This window comes from Hyla sarda, chromosome 2 (assembly GCF_029499605.1).
Source record: "Hyla sarda isolate aHylSar1 chromosome 2, aHylSar1.hap1, whole genome shotgun sequence".
NCBI lineage: Eukaryota > Metazoa > Chordata > Amphibia > Anura > Hylidae > Hyla > Hyla sarda.
The window spans coordinates 384,125,820-384,146,288 of record NC_079190.1 but is presented as its reverse complement, the minus strand read 5'-3'; the positions used below and the strand labels follow the sequence as shown (position 1 = coordinate 384,146,288).

Sequence of the window (20,469 nt, the reverse complement as noted above, 5' to 3'; positions counted from 1 at the left end):
GTATTTCGCTCTGAGATGCATTGCCAGCGCATTTCCAAGAGGTACTAGCACCACCAGATTATTCAAATGTGTTAGACATTTCACACATTTTACACCATGTGAACATGGCCTAAGGGTACTTCACATGTGCAGATTTTGCTGTGTATTTTCTTCTCGTAATTTTGCTACCCATTGACTTAAATGGGCAGCAAAATCCAATGCAGAAAATGTGCAACATAATATGCAAGTGAGAACGTACCCTAAAAGTAGGGTCACACGTGCCATTTTTGCTGCATATTTTCTTACCTATTAAAGTCTATGTGTAGCAAAATCAGCTGCTTATTGTGCTATCCATTGACTTCAATGGGTAGGAAAATACACAGCAGCAAATACGCAGCAAAATACAGCACGTGTGACCCTACCCTTAGGGTCATTTAACATGTGCGTATTATCTGCTGCAGATTTGCTTCAGCAGATTTTGCTGACCATTGACATCAACGGGTGAGCAAATATGCTGTGGAAAATCTGCAAAAAATGCGCCCGTGTGAAGGGACCCTTAACACTATTGCTCGCGAATTTTTTTTATTTGTTATCTCTCAATTCACACTAGTGTATGAATTTCGTTTTTACAGGTTTCATACTTGCTCTATTGTGATCAGTTTATCTCTATGAAAATAAAAATGTTCTATTGCAGTGTTTCTACTACTGCAATTCCACAGTATATGGTCTAGATACGTAACATTAAAGATAGCATTTTAGGAGATATCCAGAGAAAACATGGGCTGCTTACTTCCCAAAACAATCCCAAACCTGTGTGCTAACCCAGCTCAACCCTGTTCACTTCAATGAATGGGAGCTGCAATACCAGACATGTGGACAGGTGTGACATGGATTTTGGGAAAAAAAACAGCAATGTTTTTGTAAACTTGAAACCCCCTTAAAGAGACATTAGATAAATAAGCAATGTCATTATGTTACACAATTAGTGGGTGGCAGAAAGACCCATGTAGTTTGTCTATACTTGTAAGTTACCAGTTCACAGTGGGCTCCATATCATTATCAGGCTGGTTTCCTACAATGTGATCAATGAAGTTGAGGCACCCGGACGGCCTGTGAAAATGATAAAGAAGTATTATTTTTTTATGTAATACACATTGTAAGACGCGTAGATATATTTAGAGGAATTTATCATTAATGCCTTTTCAGTCTACTTTAATAGTTTTCCCTCATGCCAATATCAAATGTATCATATTATTGTGTGATTTATGCTGAACCTCTCAAATCATTTTTTTGCCTTAAAGGGGTATTCCAGGCAAAAACTTTTTTATATATATATCCACTGGCTCCAGAAAGTTAAACAGATTTGTAAATTACTTCTATTAAAAAATCTTAATCCTTCCAATAGTTATTAGCTTCTGAAATTTTCCGTCTAACTGCTCTGATGATGATGTCACGTCCCGGGAGCTGTGCATGATGGGAAAATTTCCCCATAGGAACTGCACAGCTCCCGGGACGTGAGTCATCATTGAGCAGTTAGACAGAAAACAACAACTCAACTTCAGAAGCTAATAACTATTGGAAGGATTACAATTTTTTTAATAGAAGTAATTTACAAATCTGTTTAACTTTCCGGAGCCAGTTGATATATATAAAAAAAAGTTTTTGCCTGGAATACCCCTTTCTACACCAATAAATGAAGTAAATTCAATAATGATGAATAATAACTATGAATAAGAAAATGTAAGAATCTTACTCTAAAAAAGCCATGGCTCTAACTTAAAGGGGTACTCCACTGCTCAACGTTTGGAACAAAATGTTCCGAACGCTGAGAGCAGGGGGCTCGTGATGTCATAGCCCCGCCCCCTCGATGCAAGTCTATGGGAGGGGGCGTCACGCCCCCTCCCATAGACTTGCATTGAGGGGGCAGGCGTGACATCATGAGGGGGAGGGGCTATGAGGTCACAAGCTCCCGGCGCCGGCTCTAAGCATTTGGAACATTTTGTTCCAAACACTGAGCAGCGGAGTACCCCTTTAAAGTACAAGTGCACCCAAAAATGGTGCAAATGCATAGTATATATGCTGAAAGAAGATAGCCATGGAAAAATTGTGCAATTTACCCCAACATATAGGTGAACAAGCAGTTATAAATTCATCCCATTAACTTATTATCTAAGTGCGGTGGTTTTATTACTTGATGTGACTGTCAAAAGACAATTTCCTGTCACCTGTCATGACAACTCCATGCAATCCATGATTAAAGCTGATCATACACTTTAGTTAGCTTGATCAGCTGACTGCTATCATTCCCGACCCTCCATACACATGGAATAGAGACGTGCATGCATTTGTTTTTAATAGGGAGAGGGGGATATCTGGTGCCAAACATGTCTGTCTGCGCTTTATCTTCCATGTGAACAAGAGTTTGTACATGATAAAATCAAATGCCTGATCCATCCCATCCGCAATGTCACCTGTCAGCAGAGCATCAGAAGGCCACGATTTGGGTAAGATGGTTGGCTAGTTCTCCCATAAATGGAAGGCATAATTATTTTTGCACCACAAATTTAGAAAGACATGGCCGCACATACACGTTATACATTGGTCATTGCTTCTCTGCACAATTTAAACAACAAACATGAAACACTTCACAGCCACCTGATTCAAATGGGTCCCTAACCTAAATGGTATGGTGCTGGGCAGCAACCATAATCGCCACAAGACAAGGGCCCACTACTGCCAAACGCAGCACTCTGGCTGTGGGCCACACTACCCTCCAAACAGTGCCACAACAATAATGGCCGTTAGATGGCACCACCCCAGTGTAAAGAGATCTCTCAGCCCAGGCCAAATGGGTGGGGGCGTGAATCAAGACAAAAAGTAATGAGGAGACTAATATGAGTCTACCACAAATTTAGAAAAAAGGACGTGGCTGCACATCCATGAAATTATTTTTGTATTGGCTGGCTAAATCGAAAAGTGCTGTCATTTTCTATGCAGAAAAAATACACTTTTTAGAATATATCACGTGCTAAAAATGTATACATGTTATGGTGTAAACAAAGCTCTTTTTATAATAGGATGCAGCCATTTGATAATGTGTCATTACTTTTACTGTGCACATTCCTGCTCACAGTATAAGTAAATGTGCAGAGTGTATGATGAAAGATAACTACCTTAAAGTGTACCTCACATTTACAAAAACTTGATATATCGGAAGTTTTGATCAGGAAAACAAGTAGGGATTAATGCGCAGTAGGGTTCTTCACTCCCCGGCTGGCTCACAACTATCTCTGTCCTGCAGCCTCTTACACGTCTATGAGCTTGCAGAAGAAAGATCTTTTCTCCCTGCATATTCTCCTTTACGGTGGGGGTCTCAGTACTGAGACCCTAACCAGTAAAACATTTGACGTGTCAATTTATTTTTTTTTTTTTATAACAGGGACACTTTAACTTTATCAGAGCTGTTCTGTATATTTTGACCATACAAAATTATTCCTTCTATTATTTGCATTTTAACCATGGACCTTTCTAATAAAATCATTTAGCATTACTTAGTTCATATATATATTTATATATACACATATACATACACACACATATATATATATATATATATATATATATATATATATATATACACATACATACAGTACAGACCAAAAGTTTGAAAACACCTTCTCATTCAGAGTTTTCATTATTTTCATGACTATGAAAATTGTAGATTCACACTGAAGGCATCAAAACTATGAATTAACACGTGGAATTATAGACATAACAAGTAAGTGTGAAAAAACTGAAAATATGTCATATTCTAGGTTTTTCAAAGTAGCCACCTTTTGCTTTGATTACTGCTTTGCACACTCTTGGCATTCTCTTGATGAGCTTCAAGAGGTAGTCACCTGAAATGGTCTTCCAACAGTCTTGAAGGAGTTCCCAGAGATGCTTAGCACTTGTTGGCCCTTTTTGCCTTCACTCTGCGGTCCAGCTCACCCCAAACCATCTCTATTGGGTTCAGGTCCGGTGACTGTGGAGACCAGGTCATCTGGCGCAGCACCCCATCACTCTCCTTCTTGGTCAAATAGCCCTTACACAGCCTGGAGGTGTGTTTGGGGTCATTGTCCTGTTGAAAAATAAATGATGGTCCAACTAAACGCAAACCGGATGGAATAGCATGCCGCTGCAAGATGCTGTGGTAGCCATGCTGGTTCAGAATGCCTTCAATTTTGAATAAATCCCCAACAGTGTCACCAGCAAAGCATTCCCACACCATCACACCTCCTCCTCCACATCAGCACACCTGTGAAGTGAAAACCATTTCAGGTGACTACCTCTTAAATCTCAACAAGAGAATGCAAAGAGTGTGCAATGCAGTAATCAAAGCAAAAGGTGGCTACTTTGAAGAACCTAGAATATGACATATTTTCAGTTGTTTCACACTTTTTTGTTATGTCTATAATTCCACATGTGTTAATTCATAGTTTTGATGCCTTCAATGTGAAGCTACAATTTTCATAGTCATGAAAATAAAGAAAATTCTGAATGAGAAGGTGTGTCCAAACTTTTGGTCTGTACTGTATAAGGTGGCTGCATGCTAAATCAATTGCATGGACTTTTGGTTATTATTAATGTTATTCAACATAAGAGTTTGGTCAATTATGTACTGAATAGCGAAATGTTTGTTAATGTCTGATCATCTACAGAAAGTATAGCAAATGGGGCATATCCCTGTTTTGTGTATACAGATGCATCTTTTAGTTTTGTATGAACCCTTTTGTGTGTTAGGTTTATTTCAGTAACATTATACATGTTAGTGCAGTCTCACTCACAATGAAGATAACAGTGGGTCACTGTACAGAGGCTTCTTAAAACCTGGGAGGAAGACACCTTGATATGGCCCCAGGTACTCAACGAGCGTATGTGTAGTATCTCCATACTGCAAAAGGAAAAAAAGTGAAATAGTAGCATGTGTATTCAGCAGCTACCAGTTCTATCATTACTGCTAGAAAGAATTTGCTCCAGGCAAATAGCCTAGGAAGTGAAATGAAGTCCCCCCTCCCAGAGACTGTCAGAAGGGAAAACTGGCTCATCAGAGAGAAGTCAGTGATCAAAGAGAAAGAGTTTAATCACTGGACAAAGCAGAGCCTGAGGGAGAAGAGAAACAAATAGTAGATCTCAATAATATCTGGTGTCAGAAAAGAAACAGATAATTCACTCAACCCTAAAGAGAGTCAGAACTTACCGTCTGTAGGACTGCATATTTCACTCTGCCGCCTTCATCCTCTTCAATCCAAGGCTCCTTTACAACCACAGCCCCACGTTCCTTGGCTTTCTTTAAATAAAAATAGAAAAAAGGAATTTGGCTCAAGCAGTTAGACAAGAACAGGAATAAATATCTGCATGGATGGTGTAAGATGGATGATTCGGAAATGCAGTTTTCATTTGTACTCAAACGATTGGGCTGGAGACTGAACCTCATATATTTGAGATAACGTGACTTTTTTGTGTTATGCACAGTCCAGCCTGTTGGAGATGGGATTAAGGTGCCACATCAATGCTGCCAGAAATGCTGGAACAGCTGGGTTATACACAGGGACCTTCTCCCCCATGGGGCACCTCAGTAATGAGGACTTGGTGATGGGCTTTGGGATTTTGAGTCTCCAGTTAAAACTTCAGGTATTGGCTGGAAATTGACTTTGATGACACAATACAGTTTTGCGGTATGTAGGAAAAAATAATAAAGCTGTAAACAGCCTAATAGATGACATGAGTTCTTCAATTATTGGCATAGCACCCCTATGCTAATAATCGACATGGGACTGTTTTTTCGGGGGGATAACCCTAGACAGCCTTATTATTTTTTCCTACATACCGCAAAACTGTATTGTGTCATCAAAGTCAATTTCCAGCCAGTACCTGAAGTTTTAACTGGAGACTCAAAATCCCAAAGCCCATCACCAAGTCCTCATTACTGAGGTGCCCCATGGTGGAGAAGGTCCCTGCGTATAACCCAGCTGTTCCAGCATTTCTGGCAGCATTGATGAAACAAAAATTATATACAGCAGCATCAATGGTTCTTTTCCCTTTGTGAAACAGACAAATGAATACATTCTACAGATTTGGACCACAATGGGAGAAATTTATTAATTCTAGTACAAAGGAAATATGTATACATATCCACAAATCCGGTTGTACCTTTCCTTTCCACAATTTCAGTTAAAAGACGTATGCTTAAATCTAATTGGTTGGTAGTTGGTAAAAAGCAACTACTTCCCTTCCTTCTTTCTCTGCTATCTAGCTCTGTGTAACAGTAGCAACTTTATTGCCCAAACTACCATACTCTTTTAATTAATAGGAAACTAGCAGGATTTATAGAAAGCATCATGTTCAGTAGAGAAAAGCAAGCCCAGCTCTTAGAACCTGAGGGTAAAATCGGCTTATACAACCTTTGAACTTTGCCAAGCTTGGCTCACGCAAGCCTGGCATCGAGGCTATTGTTTGCAGAAGGGAACACATGGCGTTTTGGTTCCCGAATGAATGAAGGAAGAACCAGGAACACTGATGGTGTCAGGGTAGCCCAGCATAACTTGCAGCTAGTGGCAAGATCACATGACCCCAAGTTATCCAATCATTGCTTGTATTATTTGATACGCAGCTCCTAGACCAATCAGGAGACAGTATAGGAGTGGATTTAAGAGGCTGATAAAACCCTAGGCACTGCATTGAGGCAATTATTGTGTAAAAGAGGCCATGTGCAACAAATGAGCAAAAAAAAAAAAATCGCACTTGATAAATCAGTAACCACTGCAAAAACTCTTCTAAAGCAGTCCACAATGTGGTTATGAATCTGAAATACTTTAAATTTGAAAAGTCGAAGAAAAAACTCACACATGGACTGACTGCGAGAGTTTACGCGACAAAAAAAAAAAAAATGAAAAATGGTGAACTGTTCGATTTATTCCCCCACAGTGTTTAAATGTTTTCCATCAGTATTTAGGTGTAGAAAGTGAAAGTTGACTGGCAGTATCTTTGAGATGTGACTACCTACTTGGTAAGTACCAAATCACCCCAAAAACCATAACGATAACCTCCAAATCTGCCATGTCCTCTGCCAATAAAAGTGTTTGTGTCAGTACTAGTTCAGGTAGCAGCAGCCTGGTAGTAGTAGCACATGCATCAGCAAGCAAAGGTTCTCACTGTCTTCTGGGGGATAATTTTTGTTTGGATAGGGGATGAGTTTTTCTGCATGATAGCTCTCCTTTAAAGAGACACATGCCAGATATGAAAACAGTTTTTACAATGAGGTAAAAACAGGCGTCGTCCTTAACCCCTTAAGGACGCAGGACGTAAATGTACGTCCTGGTGCGGTGGTACTTAACGCACCAGGACGTACATTTACGTCCTAAGCATAACCGGAGCGATGCCCGTGTCATGCGCGGCTGATCCCGGCTGCTGATCGCAGCCAGGGACCCGCCGGCAATGGCCGACGCCCGCGATCTCGCGGGCGTCCGCCATTAACCCCTCAGGTGCCGGGATCAATACAGATCCCGGCATCTGCGGCAGTTCGCGATTTAAATGAACGATCGGATCGCCCGCAGCGCTGCTGCGGGGATCTGATCATTCATAACGCCGCACGGAGGTCCCCTCTCCTTCCTCCGTGCGGCTCCCGGCATCTCCTGCTCTGGTCTGTGATCGAGCAGACCAGAGCAGGAGATGACCGATAATACTGATCTGTTCTATGTCCTATACATAGAACAGATCAGTATTAGCAATCATGGTATTGCTATGAATAGTCCCCTATGGGGACTATTCAAGTGTAAAAAAATTTTTTTTTAAATGTAAAAGTAAAAGTAAAAAAAAAGTGAAAAATCCCCTCCCCCAATAAAAAAGAAAAACGTCAGTTTTTTCCTATTTTACCCCCAAAAAGCGTAAAAATTTTTTTTATAGACATATTTGGTATCGCCGCGTGCGTAAAGTTCCGAACTATTAAAATAAAATGTTAATGATCCCGTACGGTTAACAGCGTGAACGAAAAAAAATAAAAAAGTCCAAAATTCCTACTTTTTTAATACATTTTATTAAAAAAAAAAAATTATAAAAAATGTATTAAAAGTTTTTTATATGCAAATGTGGTATCAAAAAAAAGTACAGATCATGGCACAAAAAATGAGCCCCCATACCGCCGCTTATACGGAAAAATAAAAAAGTTATAGGTCATCAAAATAAAGGGATTATAAACGTACTAATTTGGTTAAAAAGTTTGTGATTTTTTTTAAGCGCAACAATATTATAAAAGTATATAATAATGGGTATCATTTTAATCGTATTGACCCTCAGAATAAAGAACACACGTCATTTTTACCATAAATTGTACGGCGTGAAAACGAAACCTTCCAAAATTAGCAAAATTGCGTTTTTCGTTTTAATTTCCCCACAAAAATAGTGTTTTTTGGTTGCGCCATACATTTTATGATATAATGAGTGATGTCATTACAAAGGACAACTGGTCGCGCAAAAAACAAGTCCTCATACTAGTCTGTGGATGAAAATATAAAAGAGTTATGATTTTTAGAAGGCGAGGAGGAAAAAATGAAAACGTAAAAATTAAATTGTCTGAGTCCTTAAGGCCAAAATGGGCTGAGTCCTTAAGGGGTTAAAGGGGTACTCCCGTTGAAAACGATTTTTTTTTTTTAAATCAACTGGTGCCAGAAAGTTAAACAGATTTGTAAATTACTGAAATGATTAAGATTTTTTTTTAATAGAAGTACTTATTAGGGGCTGTATACTACAGAGGAAATGTTTATCTTTTTGGATTTCATTGATGTCACGACCACAGGGCTCTCTGCTGAGCTCTGCTGTCCATTTTTGGAACTGTCCAGAGCAGGAGAAAATCCCCATAGCAAACATATGCTGCTCTGGACAGTTCCTAAAATGGACAGCAGAGGTCAGCAGAGAGCACATCGTGACACCAGAGAAATCCAAAAAGAAAAGCATTTCCTCTGTAGTATACAGCCCATAAAATGTATTGGAAGGATTAAGATTTTTTAATAGAAGTAATTTACAAATCTGTTTAACTTTCTGGCACCAGTTGATATAAAAATAAATAAAAAAGAATTTTCCACAGGAGTACCCCTTCAAGGGATTAAACTATGTATCAAATCAAAATCACTGGAGAAGACGATGTTTTATTGCTCTAACCTTGTGTATGTGTTATGCAAGACTGTCTGTCTCTAATCATTATGTCATGGTAAGGGCTCACCTCCCATGTCTGACCTCTCCTTATGAATATATCATTTTTCCATCCACATATGTATATAGGAATATTTAGTGGAAACATTTTTTCTGATAGTATGTCACCCTTCTATATTTACAGGTTTTCAAGGTCCCTTTAACCTGTTGCTATATTACTCATTGCTGTTGTAATGAAATCCTAGACGTCACCGGAGCATTGGAGAAAAGATTTACCGTAGTAATAAGGGAATAAATAGGTAAAAGCAGTATCCCTAAGCACAGTGTTTTCCAATCAGGGTGCCTCCAGCTGTTTGGTACCCTGGTTGGGTACCCCTGCCTAAGTGGTTTGGTAGTGGACGACTAAGAAAGGTAAATTCGTACATACTCATCATAGAACATAAAACAAACTCCAGGCACTTTCTTTGCTCCTGAAAAACAATATTGTAATGGCTGATAAATGATGATAATCACATGTTTTTTCCTAAACTGTCTGTCTCTCTTTCACATGTACAGTTCGGAAAGTATTCATACCCTTTCACTTTAGTCCACACTTGTTATGTTGTGGCTTTGTGCTACTGAGAGAGAGGCGAGTATGGAATAGTTTGTTACTTTACAGCCCTCGGTGCCTGCTGCTTACTGATTAACCCTTTGGCAGCCCATGTCATATGGTTAGGTCGTGTGTGCTTTCTGGGCCTATGAAGCAAGCTCAATATCTGCGCTCTCTTTCTAGACTGCAGTTTTCAAGCTGCAATTAGCAGCTAACGCTCACCGTTCATGACATCAGTGACACTTATTCCAGTCATTTAACCCCTAAAATGCCACGATTAATAGGGATTGTGGCATTTAAATGGCTAAATAAAGTGTGCCATGGGAGTCGAGTGTGATCGGAACCCCTGGAACCCGATTGCAGGGTGTCGATTAGTTACTATGGCAGCTGCAGGCCTTCTGAAGGCTTCTGTGACACCATCTTAGCTTAGCCACAGGCAGGCCTTACTAGTAGAGTACTGACTGTGATAGCATTGCATTGATCAGTATAAGCAATCTAAAGAGTGTTTTTAAAAAGACTTAACAAAAGCAAGAAAAGTTTTTAAAATGCTTTTTTAAAGAGCCCCATTCCTAATAAAAATGTTAATCTTTTAATTTTCTGTTTACATTTTTTATTTGAAAAATAGGAAATGGACCCCCCCTTTTCCTATTTTTACATAAATAATGTAAACAATAAAATAAACATATTTTTTTTTTATCATCTATTAAATTTTCCCACTGATCCCACACTGTAAAAAGTATAAACAAAACAAAAAAAAACAAAAACAAATGTCAGAATTGCTGATTGATATGTCAGGAAAAAATATATAAAAAGCAATAAAAAAAAAATCCAATCTACACCAATATTATAGATATATAGCCCCATAAGCAAACAAATAAAAAAGCTTTAGGGATTAGATTAGGGCAATATTAAGCATATTTATTTTTAAATTTTGTTTTAAAAAGTAGCCTTAAAGGGTACTCCGGTGGAAATTTTTTATTTTTTTTTAAATCAACTGGTGCCAGAAAGTTAAACAGATTTGTAAATTACTTCTATTAAAAACTCTTAATCCTTCCAGTACTTATTAGCTGCTGAATACTACAGAGGAAATTATTTTCTTTTTGGAACACAGTGCTCTTTGCTGACATCATGACCACAGTGCTCCCTGCTGACATCTCTGTCCATTTTAGGAACTGTTCAGAGCAGCATATGTTTGCTATGGGGATTTTCTCCTACTCAGGACAGTTCTTAAAATGGACAGAGATGTCAGCAGAGAGCACTGTGTTCCAAAAAGGGAAGAATTTCCTCTGTAGTATTCAGTAGCTAATAAGTACAGGAAGGATTAAGATTTTTTAATAGAAGTCATTTACAAATCTGTTTAACTTTCTGGCACCAGTTGATTTAAAGAAAGAAAAAAAAAAAAAAAGAAAAAAAAAAAAAGGTTTCCACCGGTGTACCCCTTTATGATACCTGATTTATATAGATTTTATTAATCACACTGACCCAAAAATAGAGATAACAGGTGTCACTTTAACCACAGAGTGCAACGTGCAAGGGGGTTTATGCAATAGACAATAAACAGAGAGTGTCCCGATTCTGAAATCAGCTATATTTGGGGGAATCTAGCAACTATTTATAATATCTTACTTGCACCACTTTAGCTCAGTTGGTTTGCTGTTGGGATAAACTAGTACTCTTTCCTGTCCGACACACAGTGAATCCTCCAGTACAGTACAAGCTGTTCATCCATTCATGCACAACATTGTATGCAGCTGGTTATTTTACACTCCCATTTCATCTGATAACTTTGCAAAACATAGTAGAACGCCTCTCCTACATGCTGCCTAGTGAAGTGTGCAAAACCCATTAATGGCTGATACATTACAGCATCCTGCCATCTGGTGGACACTCTAGTGAAAATCATCTAGTGCAACAGTACTTCTATCCATGACTATATTTATAGAGACAAGGCGGAGATATATCATTAGGTGTATATTGTAGACACAGATCTACCCCTTTACACTGCTGTCTAATTTACACTCTTGCTCAAGATTTAATAAAGTTGTGCACGTCCTTTGATAAATTTTGTGCAAATATAGAAGCTCTACCGTGCACTCCTTCTCTACCTCACAGGTACACTCCTCACATAGCTAGAAGTGCTGGAGCAGCAGGGTGCGCCGAACAAAACTCTGCACAATAGTAAAATCATAAATCTTTACAAAGTCCACAGAGGGGGAGATTCTCAAAGAATTTTGCACACACAAAAAAAAAAAATAATAATTTTGCCGCGAAAAGTATCGACCACATTTTCAAAGAGCTTTGTGCCGCAGTTTACATTGTTCACGTCAGTTTTGTAGAAGTGGGCGTGTCCACATATATTGTCTGCTTTACATGATATTTTTAAAGGGGTGAGAGTCCAGTTTGCATCATGTCACACCAGCTTTTTGATTTGTGTAGAAATCACAGAAATGATTGTAGTTTTATTGTTCTTGTTTTCTTCTCATTTTAGATACATGAAGGCGGAGGACAGCGTTATTTTAAATGTGTCAATAAAAGGGTTAACGAGGCCCTTTTTTTTTAAATAAACAATTTTTTCAATGTGTTGTGTTTTATATAAATGAATTTTCAGGCTTCGTAGTGGAAGCAGTCTTGTAGACAGAATCCATTACTAAGCCGGGGCTTAGCGTTAGTCCCAAAATAGCTTGCGCTAACCACAAAAATGGTTCTCCTGGGCCTAGGCGGTAACAGGCTGGCGTTATTTTACGATGTTAGATGTTCCTCGCCCATCCTGGTAAAGTTAGGCTGTTGCTGCTTGGTTGGTATCTGGCTGAGCATTAAAATCAGGGGAACTACACACATTTTTTGCATAAATAATTATATAATAATAATTAAAAAAAATGGATAGGGTTCCCCATATTTTAATTCTTAGCACAATACCAACCAAGCAGCAACAGCCTGATGTTACCAGGGTGGGCGAGGACCATTGTTACTGACCCTCCCCAGCCTAAATAATGCCAGCCTGTTGCCGTCTAGGCCCAGGAGCGCCATTTTTGACACTCCGGGCCTGTTGGTATCGGCTCTTCCCGGCACCCCTGTGGCGGTGGGTACCAGGGTAATAATTGGGGGTTAGCACTAGCTGTTTTTGTTGCTAACGCTAAGCCCGGCCTAGTAATGGTTTCATCTATTAGACAGCTTCCACTACTAATCTTGTTAAGAAAACAAAAAATAACAAAAAAAAACACGTTTAAAATTTTTTTATTGCAAAAAACACTCCCCTACAAGCTCTCGTTAACCGTTTTATTAATATTAAACAAAAAAAAAATGCTGGTCATCGATGTAATCCACCGAATCCAAAGAGGTCCTCTGAATGCAGGGATCTCAAATGAGAAGAAAAAAAAACACGGAAAATATGTTAATACATTTACGGTGCCTCCAGCAGTTGCTAAACTACAACCCCCATCCCATGATGGGAGTTGTAATTTAGCAACAGGGAGCCTCCAGTTTAGGAACAGGGTGCCTCCAGCTGTTGTTAAACTACAACTCCCATGCTAAAGTACAACTCCCATCATGGAAGTTATAGTTTAGCAACAGCCAGGGAGGCCCGCTTATCTCCCATCATCTGGCCACATGACTACAGCTCCCAGCATGTCCTCACTGTAAAGACATGCTGGGAGTTGTAGTTGTGAGGCACGGGCTGGTGGGAAATGTGCTGGCGGTGACAGGGAAGGTTGTCATCCACTCGCACATCTCCCACCCGCCTGTGCTACATGACTACAACTCCCAGCATGCCCTTACAGCAAGGACATGCTGGCAGTTGTTGCGTGGTGTGCGGGCAGGTGATAGATGCGGGTGGGCGGTGGGTAGCGGAGCCTGCCAGTCGGGAACCTTGAATATAAATCTACGGCATTGTTATTTCAGATTCCCAGCCCGGAGCTGTGATTATCCGAGGGGTCTCGGCCAATCACAGCTTTAGGAGGGAAAAATGAAACTACAGTGCCGTAGTGTCATATTCCTGTGAGCTGGCCAGGGAGTGGAGCGCTTGTCACCTGCGCGCACCACACAACTACAACTCCCAGCATGCTCTTAACAGCTCAGCCAATCACAGCTTTAGGAGGGAAAAATGAAACTACAGTGCCGTAGTGTCATATTCATGGTAGCCGGCCGGGGAGCGGAGCGCTTGTCACCCGCCCGCACCATACAAATACAATTTGTAGTGACAAGCTCTCCGCTCCCCGGCCGGCTACCATGAATATGAAACTACAATGTTGTAGCATTATATTAATGGTTCCCGCCCCGCATCTATCACTTGCTGCCACCACGTCGCCCCCCACCCCATATACCACCCTCTGCCCGGCCGCATTTTACACCCGCCAGCTCGCAAGACTGCAACTCCCAGCATGTCTTCACTGTAAGGGCATGCTGGGAGTTGTAGTCTTACAACAGCGGGTGGTATATGCGGTTCTGCATTTGCATTTATTAACTTTAAAAGCCAGCGGCACATGCGGCTATACTGTGCTGGCCGCCGGCTCCTGTATACACCACTCATAATTCATAATCCCTGCTCCCATCTCCCAGCGGCGGCAATTATGAGAGATGTATACAGGAGCCGGCGTCCAGCGCAGTGTAGCCACATGTGCCGCCGGCTTGTTAACTTAATAAATGCGGATTGCAGGGGGTCTCTGGAGAATGACCTGGTGCGATCTGCACCTCAGCCCCTGGACTATAACTCCCATTATGGACAGAGTCTGTTCGTGATAGAAGTAGTAATCCTAAAAGTCCTGCAGCAGGGGGATGTGCAAGTGCCATCCCTCAGCGTTGCGGTACTACAACTACTCCCATCATGGACAGACTCTGCCCATGATGGGAGTTATAGTCCAGGGGCTGAGGTGAAGATCGCAGCCGGTCATTCTCCAGAAACCCGCTGCGATCTGAATTTATTAACTGAAAGCCGGCGGCACATGCGGCTACACTGCGCTGTCTGCTGGCTCCTGTATACACTGTCACATTTCATAATCCCTGCCCTTCGGGGGAATCTGGAACCCTTGCATCTTCGGGAGCCCTTGGAGCCTCTGAAGCTGCAGCTTACTCTTCCTCGACAAATTCAAGAGCGGGTTTTTGTCCAGGGCTGGTGGGACCCAGAGTTGCTGGCATCTGCACTGGAGAGGCTGGAGACTGAGTTGGTACTCTAGAGACTGGCATATAGGCCGGAGCCAATGGTGACAAGACTGGGACTGGTGTGGAGACTAGTGTTGGTTGAACTGGCCCGGGGTTAGTGCGACACAGAAGATCGCAGGCTGAGTTGGAGAAAACATGGAGAAGTCCATGGATGGATTCCCTCGCCTGGGACATATTCTCTCACAGGTCTGACAGCTGGAGGAGGTGGTGCTGGGAGCACTGGTAGATCTTCTTTCAGACACAACTTGATTCGGTTTTGATGAACAACTTGTGGCTCATACCCAGACTTTTGTACTTTGTATACATCAGAGTCCGGATAGGCTATGGCCATCACCGTGTACGGTTCTGTCTCCCAGATAGAGTCTAACATGTTGGTCCTTAGAAACTTTTGCAGCCAGACTTTATCGCCCAACTGAAGTGGTTTAACAGAAGCATGACTGTTATAATCCTCCTGTTGTCTCTGCTGGGCCTTTCCCATCTTCTTGCTGGTAATTTCTCTGGCCTCTTGGGTTCTTCTCTGGTGGTCAGAGACCCACTCCAGGGAAGCTTGCGGAGAGTTGTTGAACGGAGCTTGGAGCCCAAATGATCAGTCTTTAGGCAGCTGTCCATGGAGCCCCATCATTAAGTAGAAACCCTGTAGAACAGTGAACTGTTTTATTATAGATCTCCTATAATTCGGGCAGCAGTCGGGCCACTCTTCTTGTCTTGACACAGAGGCGGCTCGCAACATGTGGATAAAGACTTGGTTGCTGTGCTCATAGAGCCTGTTCCACTGGGGGTGATAAGCAGTAGTCCAGAGTTTCTTGCAGGCATGGAACTGACACAGCTCTTGGAAGAGTTGGGCCTCGAAGGCCATTCCCCGATCCATTAGGACAGACTGCAGACACACATGAGTTTGCACCGAATTGGAGTAGAACATCTGGGCTGCTGTCTTGGCTGTAAGATCTTTGACAGGGACAAGGTCAACCCATTTAGAGTAGTGATCCACCATGGTGAGAGCATAAGTGTACCCGGACTGGGTAGGAGACAACTTGACATGGTCCAGCGAAACCAACTGGTAAGGCCTTTCACTCTGGATGTAATGGAGGAGATGCTCTTGCATCCTTGCGCACGTTTTTGGTGACATTACTGACAGCACATTCACTGCACCAATTCCCAATGTCGCTCTGCATTCCGATCCAATAGAATCTTTGCCTGACAGTAGCTTCAGTCTTGTGGACTCCAAAGTGTCCAGACTGATCATGGTATGCGTTGAGGACCATCGCGGCATCTCTTCAGGGAAACAGAATCTGATGAAGTCGATCACCAGAAACCGGGTGCAAAGAATTTCGTCACAACAGCCCTTTGTGCACAGACAGACGCTTCCTCTGTCGCCCCAGACTTAGACGGGTTGGTACCTTTTTCGCCAGAAGGTAGTCCAACAGATCCCCCATGACTCGACTTTCATCTTGAAGAGTCTTCCAGGTGTACAGGTCTTTAACCTTTTCGGACCTGGGTTCATTGTCCATCAGGGCAGTCACAACATTCTGGTTCACGAACAGTTGATAAAATGAGGGCATCTCCACGTCCTCCCACATGTCTTCAACAGGTAGTTCTTCAACGGGGGTCATCCGAGACAGTACATCGGCATGACTGTAATTGGCTAATCTTGAAGCCCAACGTTGTTCAATGGCACCCAACTGGCCAGTGTTCAGGTGGGCCAATGGGTTAATATCCCTATAGACAGTAAATGGCATGGCAGCTAAGTAGTCTGAACTTTTTGGTCACGGCCCATACCAGGGCAAGAAGTTCTAACTTGAATGAGCTGTAGTTTGCATCATTCTTCTCTGCTCCCTGCAGGTATGACTGGCAAGGGCAAGTACTCGCTCTTGCCCTTTCTGGACTTGGGACAGGACAGCTCCCAGACCTTCGAAACTGGCATTGGTATATAACCGGAACGGCTGACTGTAGTCTGGGTACGCCAGGATGGGTGGTTCTGGCAGCAGACGTTTAAGAGATCGAAACACTGTCTCTTGCTCTTCGGCCCATTCTACAGGTAGTTTCCCATTGTAGTTCTCCTTCGTCATACCCTGTAAGAGAGCTGTGAAGGGTTCTGCATTCTGTGCAAAGTGGGAATGAAGCGGCGGTAGTAGCCGACAAATAACAGGAAGAGCCTGACACCTTTCACTGTGCATGGGGTAGGCCAGTTCTTGACAACTTCCAAGCATGTGACACTTTGACTGCTTGATCTTCAGCCCATGCTTGATCAGGACTTGGAAGACATCAGACAGATGACTGAGGTATTCCTGTAGGACTTAGAATACACAATGATATCGTCCAGGTACAATAGGACACTTTGAAAATTTAGATGGCCCAGGCACCATTCCATCAAACGCTGAAATGTAGCAAGGGCATTACATAGCCCAAACTGCATACTTATAGACTCGAACAGTCCCATGGGTGTCACGGAAGCGGTCTTCTCCCGGTCTTCCACAGCCATGGGCACTTGCTAATATCTGCTAGTTAAGTCCAAGGTGGAGAAGTAAGCAGCAGACCCGAGGGCTGTGAGTGACTCCTTGATTCTTGGCAGAGGATAAGAGTCCTTATGTGCGACATTGTTCAGTTTCTTCGAAACAGAAGCGGATGGTTCCGTCTTATTCTGACAGGTAAGTTAAGGTCTTTGGGTTTGGAAATTTTAGTTTGTAACTGGATTGAACACTGGCTCATGGATCGTACCCAGAGAGTGGTGGTCAATGATTCGTACTCTGATTGGTCCCCGGTTATTAGTGGTGTACCCCAAGGTTCAGTACTGGGACTGTTTAATTTATTTATCAATGATATAGAGGATGGTATTAACAGCTCTGTTTCTATCTTTGCAGATGACACCAAGCTTTGTAGCACAGTACAGTCTATAGAGGATGTGCATAAGTTACAAGATGACTTGGATAGACTAAGTGTCTGGGCATCCACTTGGCAAATGAGGTTCAATGTGGATAAATGTAAAGTTATGCATCTGGGTACTAATAACCTGCATGCATTGTATGTCTTAGGGGGGATTAAACTGGCAGAGTCACTGGTAGAGAAGGATCTGGGTGTACTTGTAGATCACAGACTACAGAATAGCATGCAATGTCAGGCTGCTGCTTCCAAAGCCGGCAGGATATTGTCATGTATCAAAAGAGGCATGGACTCAAGGGACAGGGACATAATACTCCCCCTTTATAAATCATTGGTACGGCCTTACCTGGAATATGCTGTTCAGTTTTGGGCACCTGTCCATAAAAGGGACACTGCGGAGTTGGAAAGGGTGCAGAGACGCGCGACTAAACTAATATGGGGCATGGAACATCTTAGCTATGAGGAGCGATTAAAGGAGTTACAATTGTTTAGTCTTGAGAAGAGACGTTTAAGGGGGGATATGATAAACGTATATAAGTATATTAATGGCCCATACAAAAAATATGGAGAAAAACTGTTCCAGGTTAAACCCCCCCCAAAGGACGAGGGGGCACTCCCTCCGTCTGGAGAAGAAAAAGTTTAGTCTCAAGGGGCGACACGCCTTCTTTACCGTGAGGACTGTGAATTTATGGAACGGTCTACCTCAGGAACTGGTCACAGCAGGAACAATTAACAGCTTTAAAACAGGATTAGATACATTCCTGGAACAAAATAAGATTAATGCTTATGAAGAAATATAAAATCTCATCCCTTCCCCAATATCGCGCCACACCCCTACCCCTTAATTCCCTGGTTGAACTTGATGGACATATGTCTTTTTTCGACCGTACTAACTATGTAACTATGTAAGTGGCGCCGCCCAGGGACTCTGACTTTCTTGGATGACGTCCGCCTCTTTCATGTCGGCCAGCATCTTCTTGACAGTCTGATACATGCCTGGCGCGACCGGGTGGTGTCTTTCCTTCATAGGTGGGCTGTCGCCTGTGAGGATTTGGTGTTGGATCATGGACGTATGCCCGAAATCTGTGGGGTGTTTGCTAAAAGCTTCATGGTACCTTTTGGTGACATTGATTACTCCCTTGACTTGGTCCATGCCTTGACTTGGTCCAGGCATGCAAGGCACCTACTATTTCAACAAAACAGTTTTTCATAATGTTCATCCCCAGTATAAATTCAGCAGACCGCTAATCTGTCACATTAGTTACAACCACTCCCTGCTCGCTAAGTACATGCTCTCCCAACTGAATGGTTGACTCCTAGTATCCATGTCTGGAGACTGGTTGCCCATTACCCGCAACTACTCTGAAGTTAACATCCTCCGGTTCACAGAATAAACTAGCATCCCAATGCTGAAAACATTTTTCGGTATAGTAGACACTTGTGACCCTGTATCTATCAACGCCTCCAACGTTACACCTTCTACAATAATTTTGAGATAGGGGCAGAAGGCGACAAAGTGAGAGTCCTGACTGAGGTCATTCAGGGATTGGACCTGATGCCTGTTTTCCTGAGGGCCAGTCCGCGACTTCAAGGGAAATCAGTTTAAAATCCCAGCACTGCATTTTCCAATGTCCTGGTTTATTACAATAGGTACAAAAGGGTCTTTCAGTCCATGAGGGTCTATTAGGCAGAGGGTTGCATGGGTTAAAATTGCGGGGAGCAGTGGCGGGTTTTCTGGGTTGGGGTGGATCACGGTCAGGTGGGGCAGACCGGGTGGCAAGATCCTTCACAGCCTTAGTCAGTTGTTCACTGTCCTGCCTAACACTCTGTAAATCTAAGGCTGCAGTGACTGGCAAAGCAAGTGACACTGGGGTGGGGGCTGGTGATGGTTGTGGTATAGGTCTGGCTACCACCCCTAATGGCTCTTGGACAGGTGGACAAGCTTCCTCTAACTCAGTCCCAAACTCAATCATTTGGATAGCCAGTCTTTTGAAAGCGGGGAATGACAAGTTTGAGGTTTTGGACTGGTAACATTCACAGCTGGGCTTTGTCCCACCTATTAGCCCCATCAATAAATCTGTCCATTAACACCTTGTTTCCCTGCTAGGGAGTTATACCTTCTAATTTTTGGTATATATTTCTGTAGGGTTATGGCATATGCTCTCAAGGTCTCACCTGTCTTCCTTCTCCTTTCATACAGCCGGAGACGTACCTCTGATTGAGAATGGGACTTAAATACCTGGTACAGTCCTTCAAAGATCTGCTCTACAATCGCCTTCTTGGAGGCTGGCCAGGTGCGGACTTCCTCTAATGCTGGTCCATGTAGTTGCCCTGTGAGCAATTGTACCTGTTGATTAAGAGGGAAAGAGGAAAGACAAACTCTAGATCCTTTCTTTGAAATCCCTCAGGGTGAAGGGGACTCCATTGTAGGTAGGGAGGACATGGTTCCCCATAAATACTGGTGCAGACGCTGGAACACCAGGGTTGTTGATGTGGACTGCAGGCAGGACTGGCAACATTCCTGCCACTGGGGCAAGAGATGATCCCGCTGCTGAAGATGGAGGGGAACTGTCACCTGGTTGATTTGGAGAGCTGGGTTCTGACATCTTGTTGAATTTTGAGTGTGCTGTCGCATTAAGAATAAAGTGCTTTTCCCTTTAAGATAATTGCTGAAGTGCTGCAGT

The 20,469-nt window shown here is 42.4% G+C and overlaps 1 protein-coding gene and 1 long non-coding RNA gene across 10 annotated transcripts in view; one reads left to right on the top strand and one right to left on the bottom strand.

Moving 5' to 3' along the window:
- The window catches only part of LOC130356693 (uncharacterized), a 39,989-nt gene extending 30,196 nt beyond the window's left edge, over positions 1-9,793 (top strand). For both annotated transcript variants that reach the window (XR_008888966.1, XR_008888967.1), the window contains exons 3-4: positions 9,350-9,464; positions 9,721-9,793. This is a non-coding gene — a long non-coding RNA (uncharacterized LOC130356693). The remainder of the gene's footprint in view (positions 1-9,349; positions 9,465-9,720) is intronic.
- The window catches only part of LOC130356692 (4-hydroxyphenylpyruvate dioxygenase), a 139,532-nt gene that overhangs the window by 23,509 nt on the left and 95,554 nt on the right, over positions 1-20,469 (bottom strand). For all 8 annotated transcript variants that reach the window (XR_008888965.1, XM_056558554.1, XM_056558549.1 and 5 more), the window contains exons 7-9: positions 5,219-5,308; positions 4,806-4,912; positions 1,012-1,089 (exon numbers count right to left, since the gene is read on the bottom strand). Coding sequence is in view for 7 of the 8 variants with exons in the window: in XM_056558554.1 (XP_056414529.1) it covers positions 1,012-1,089; positions 4,806-4,912; positions 5,219-5,308 (275 nt within the window). In the remaining variant the exon portion in view is untranslated. The remainder of the gene's footprint in view (positions 1-1,011; positions 1,090-4,805; positions 4,913-5,218; positions 5,309-20,469) is intronic.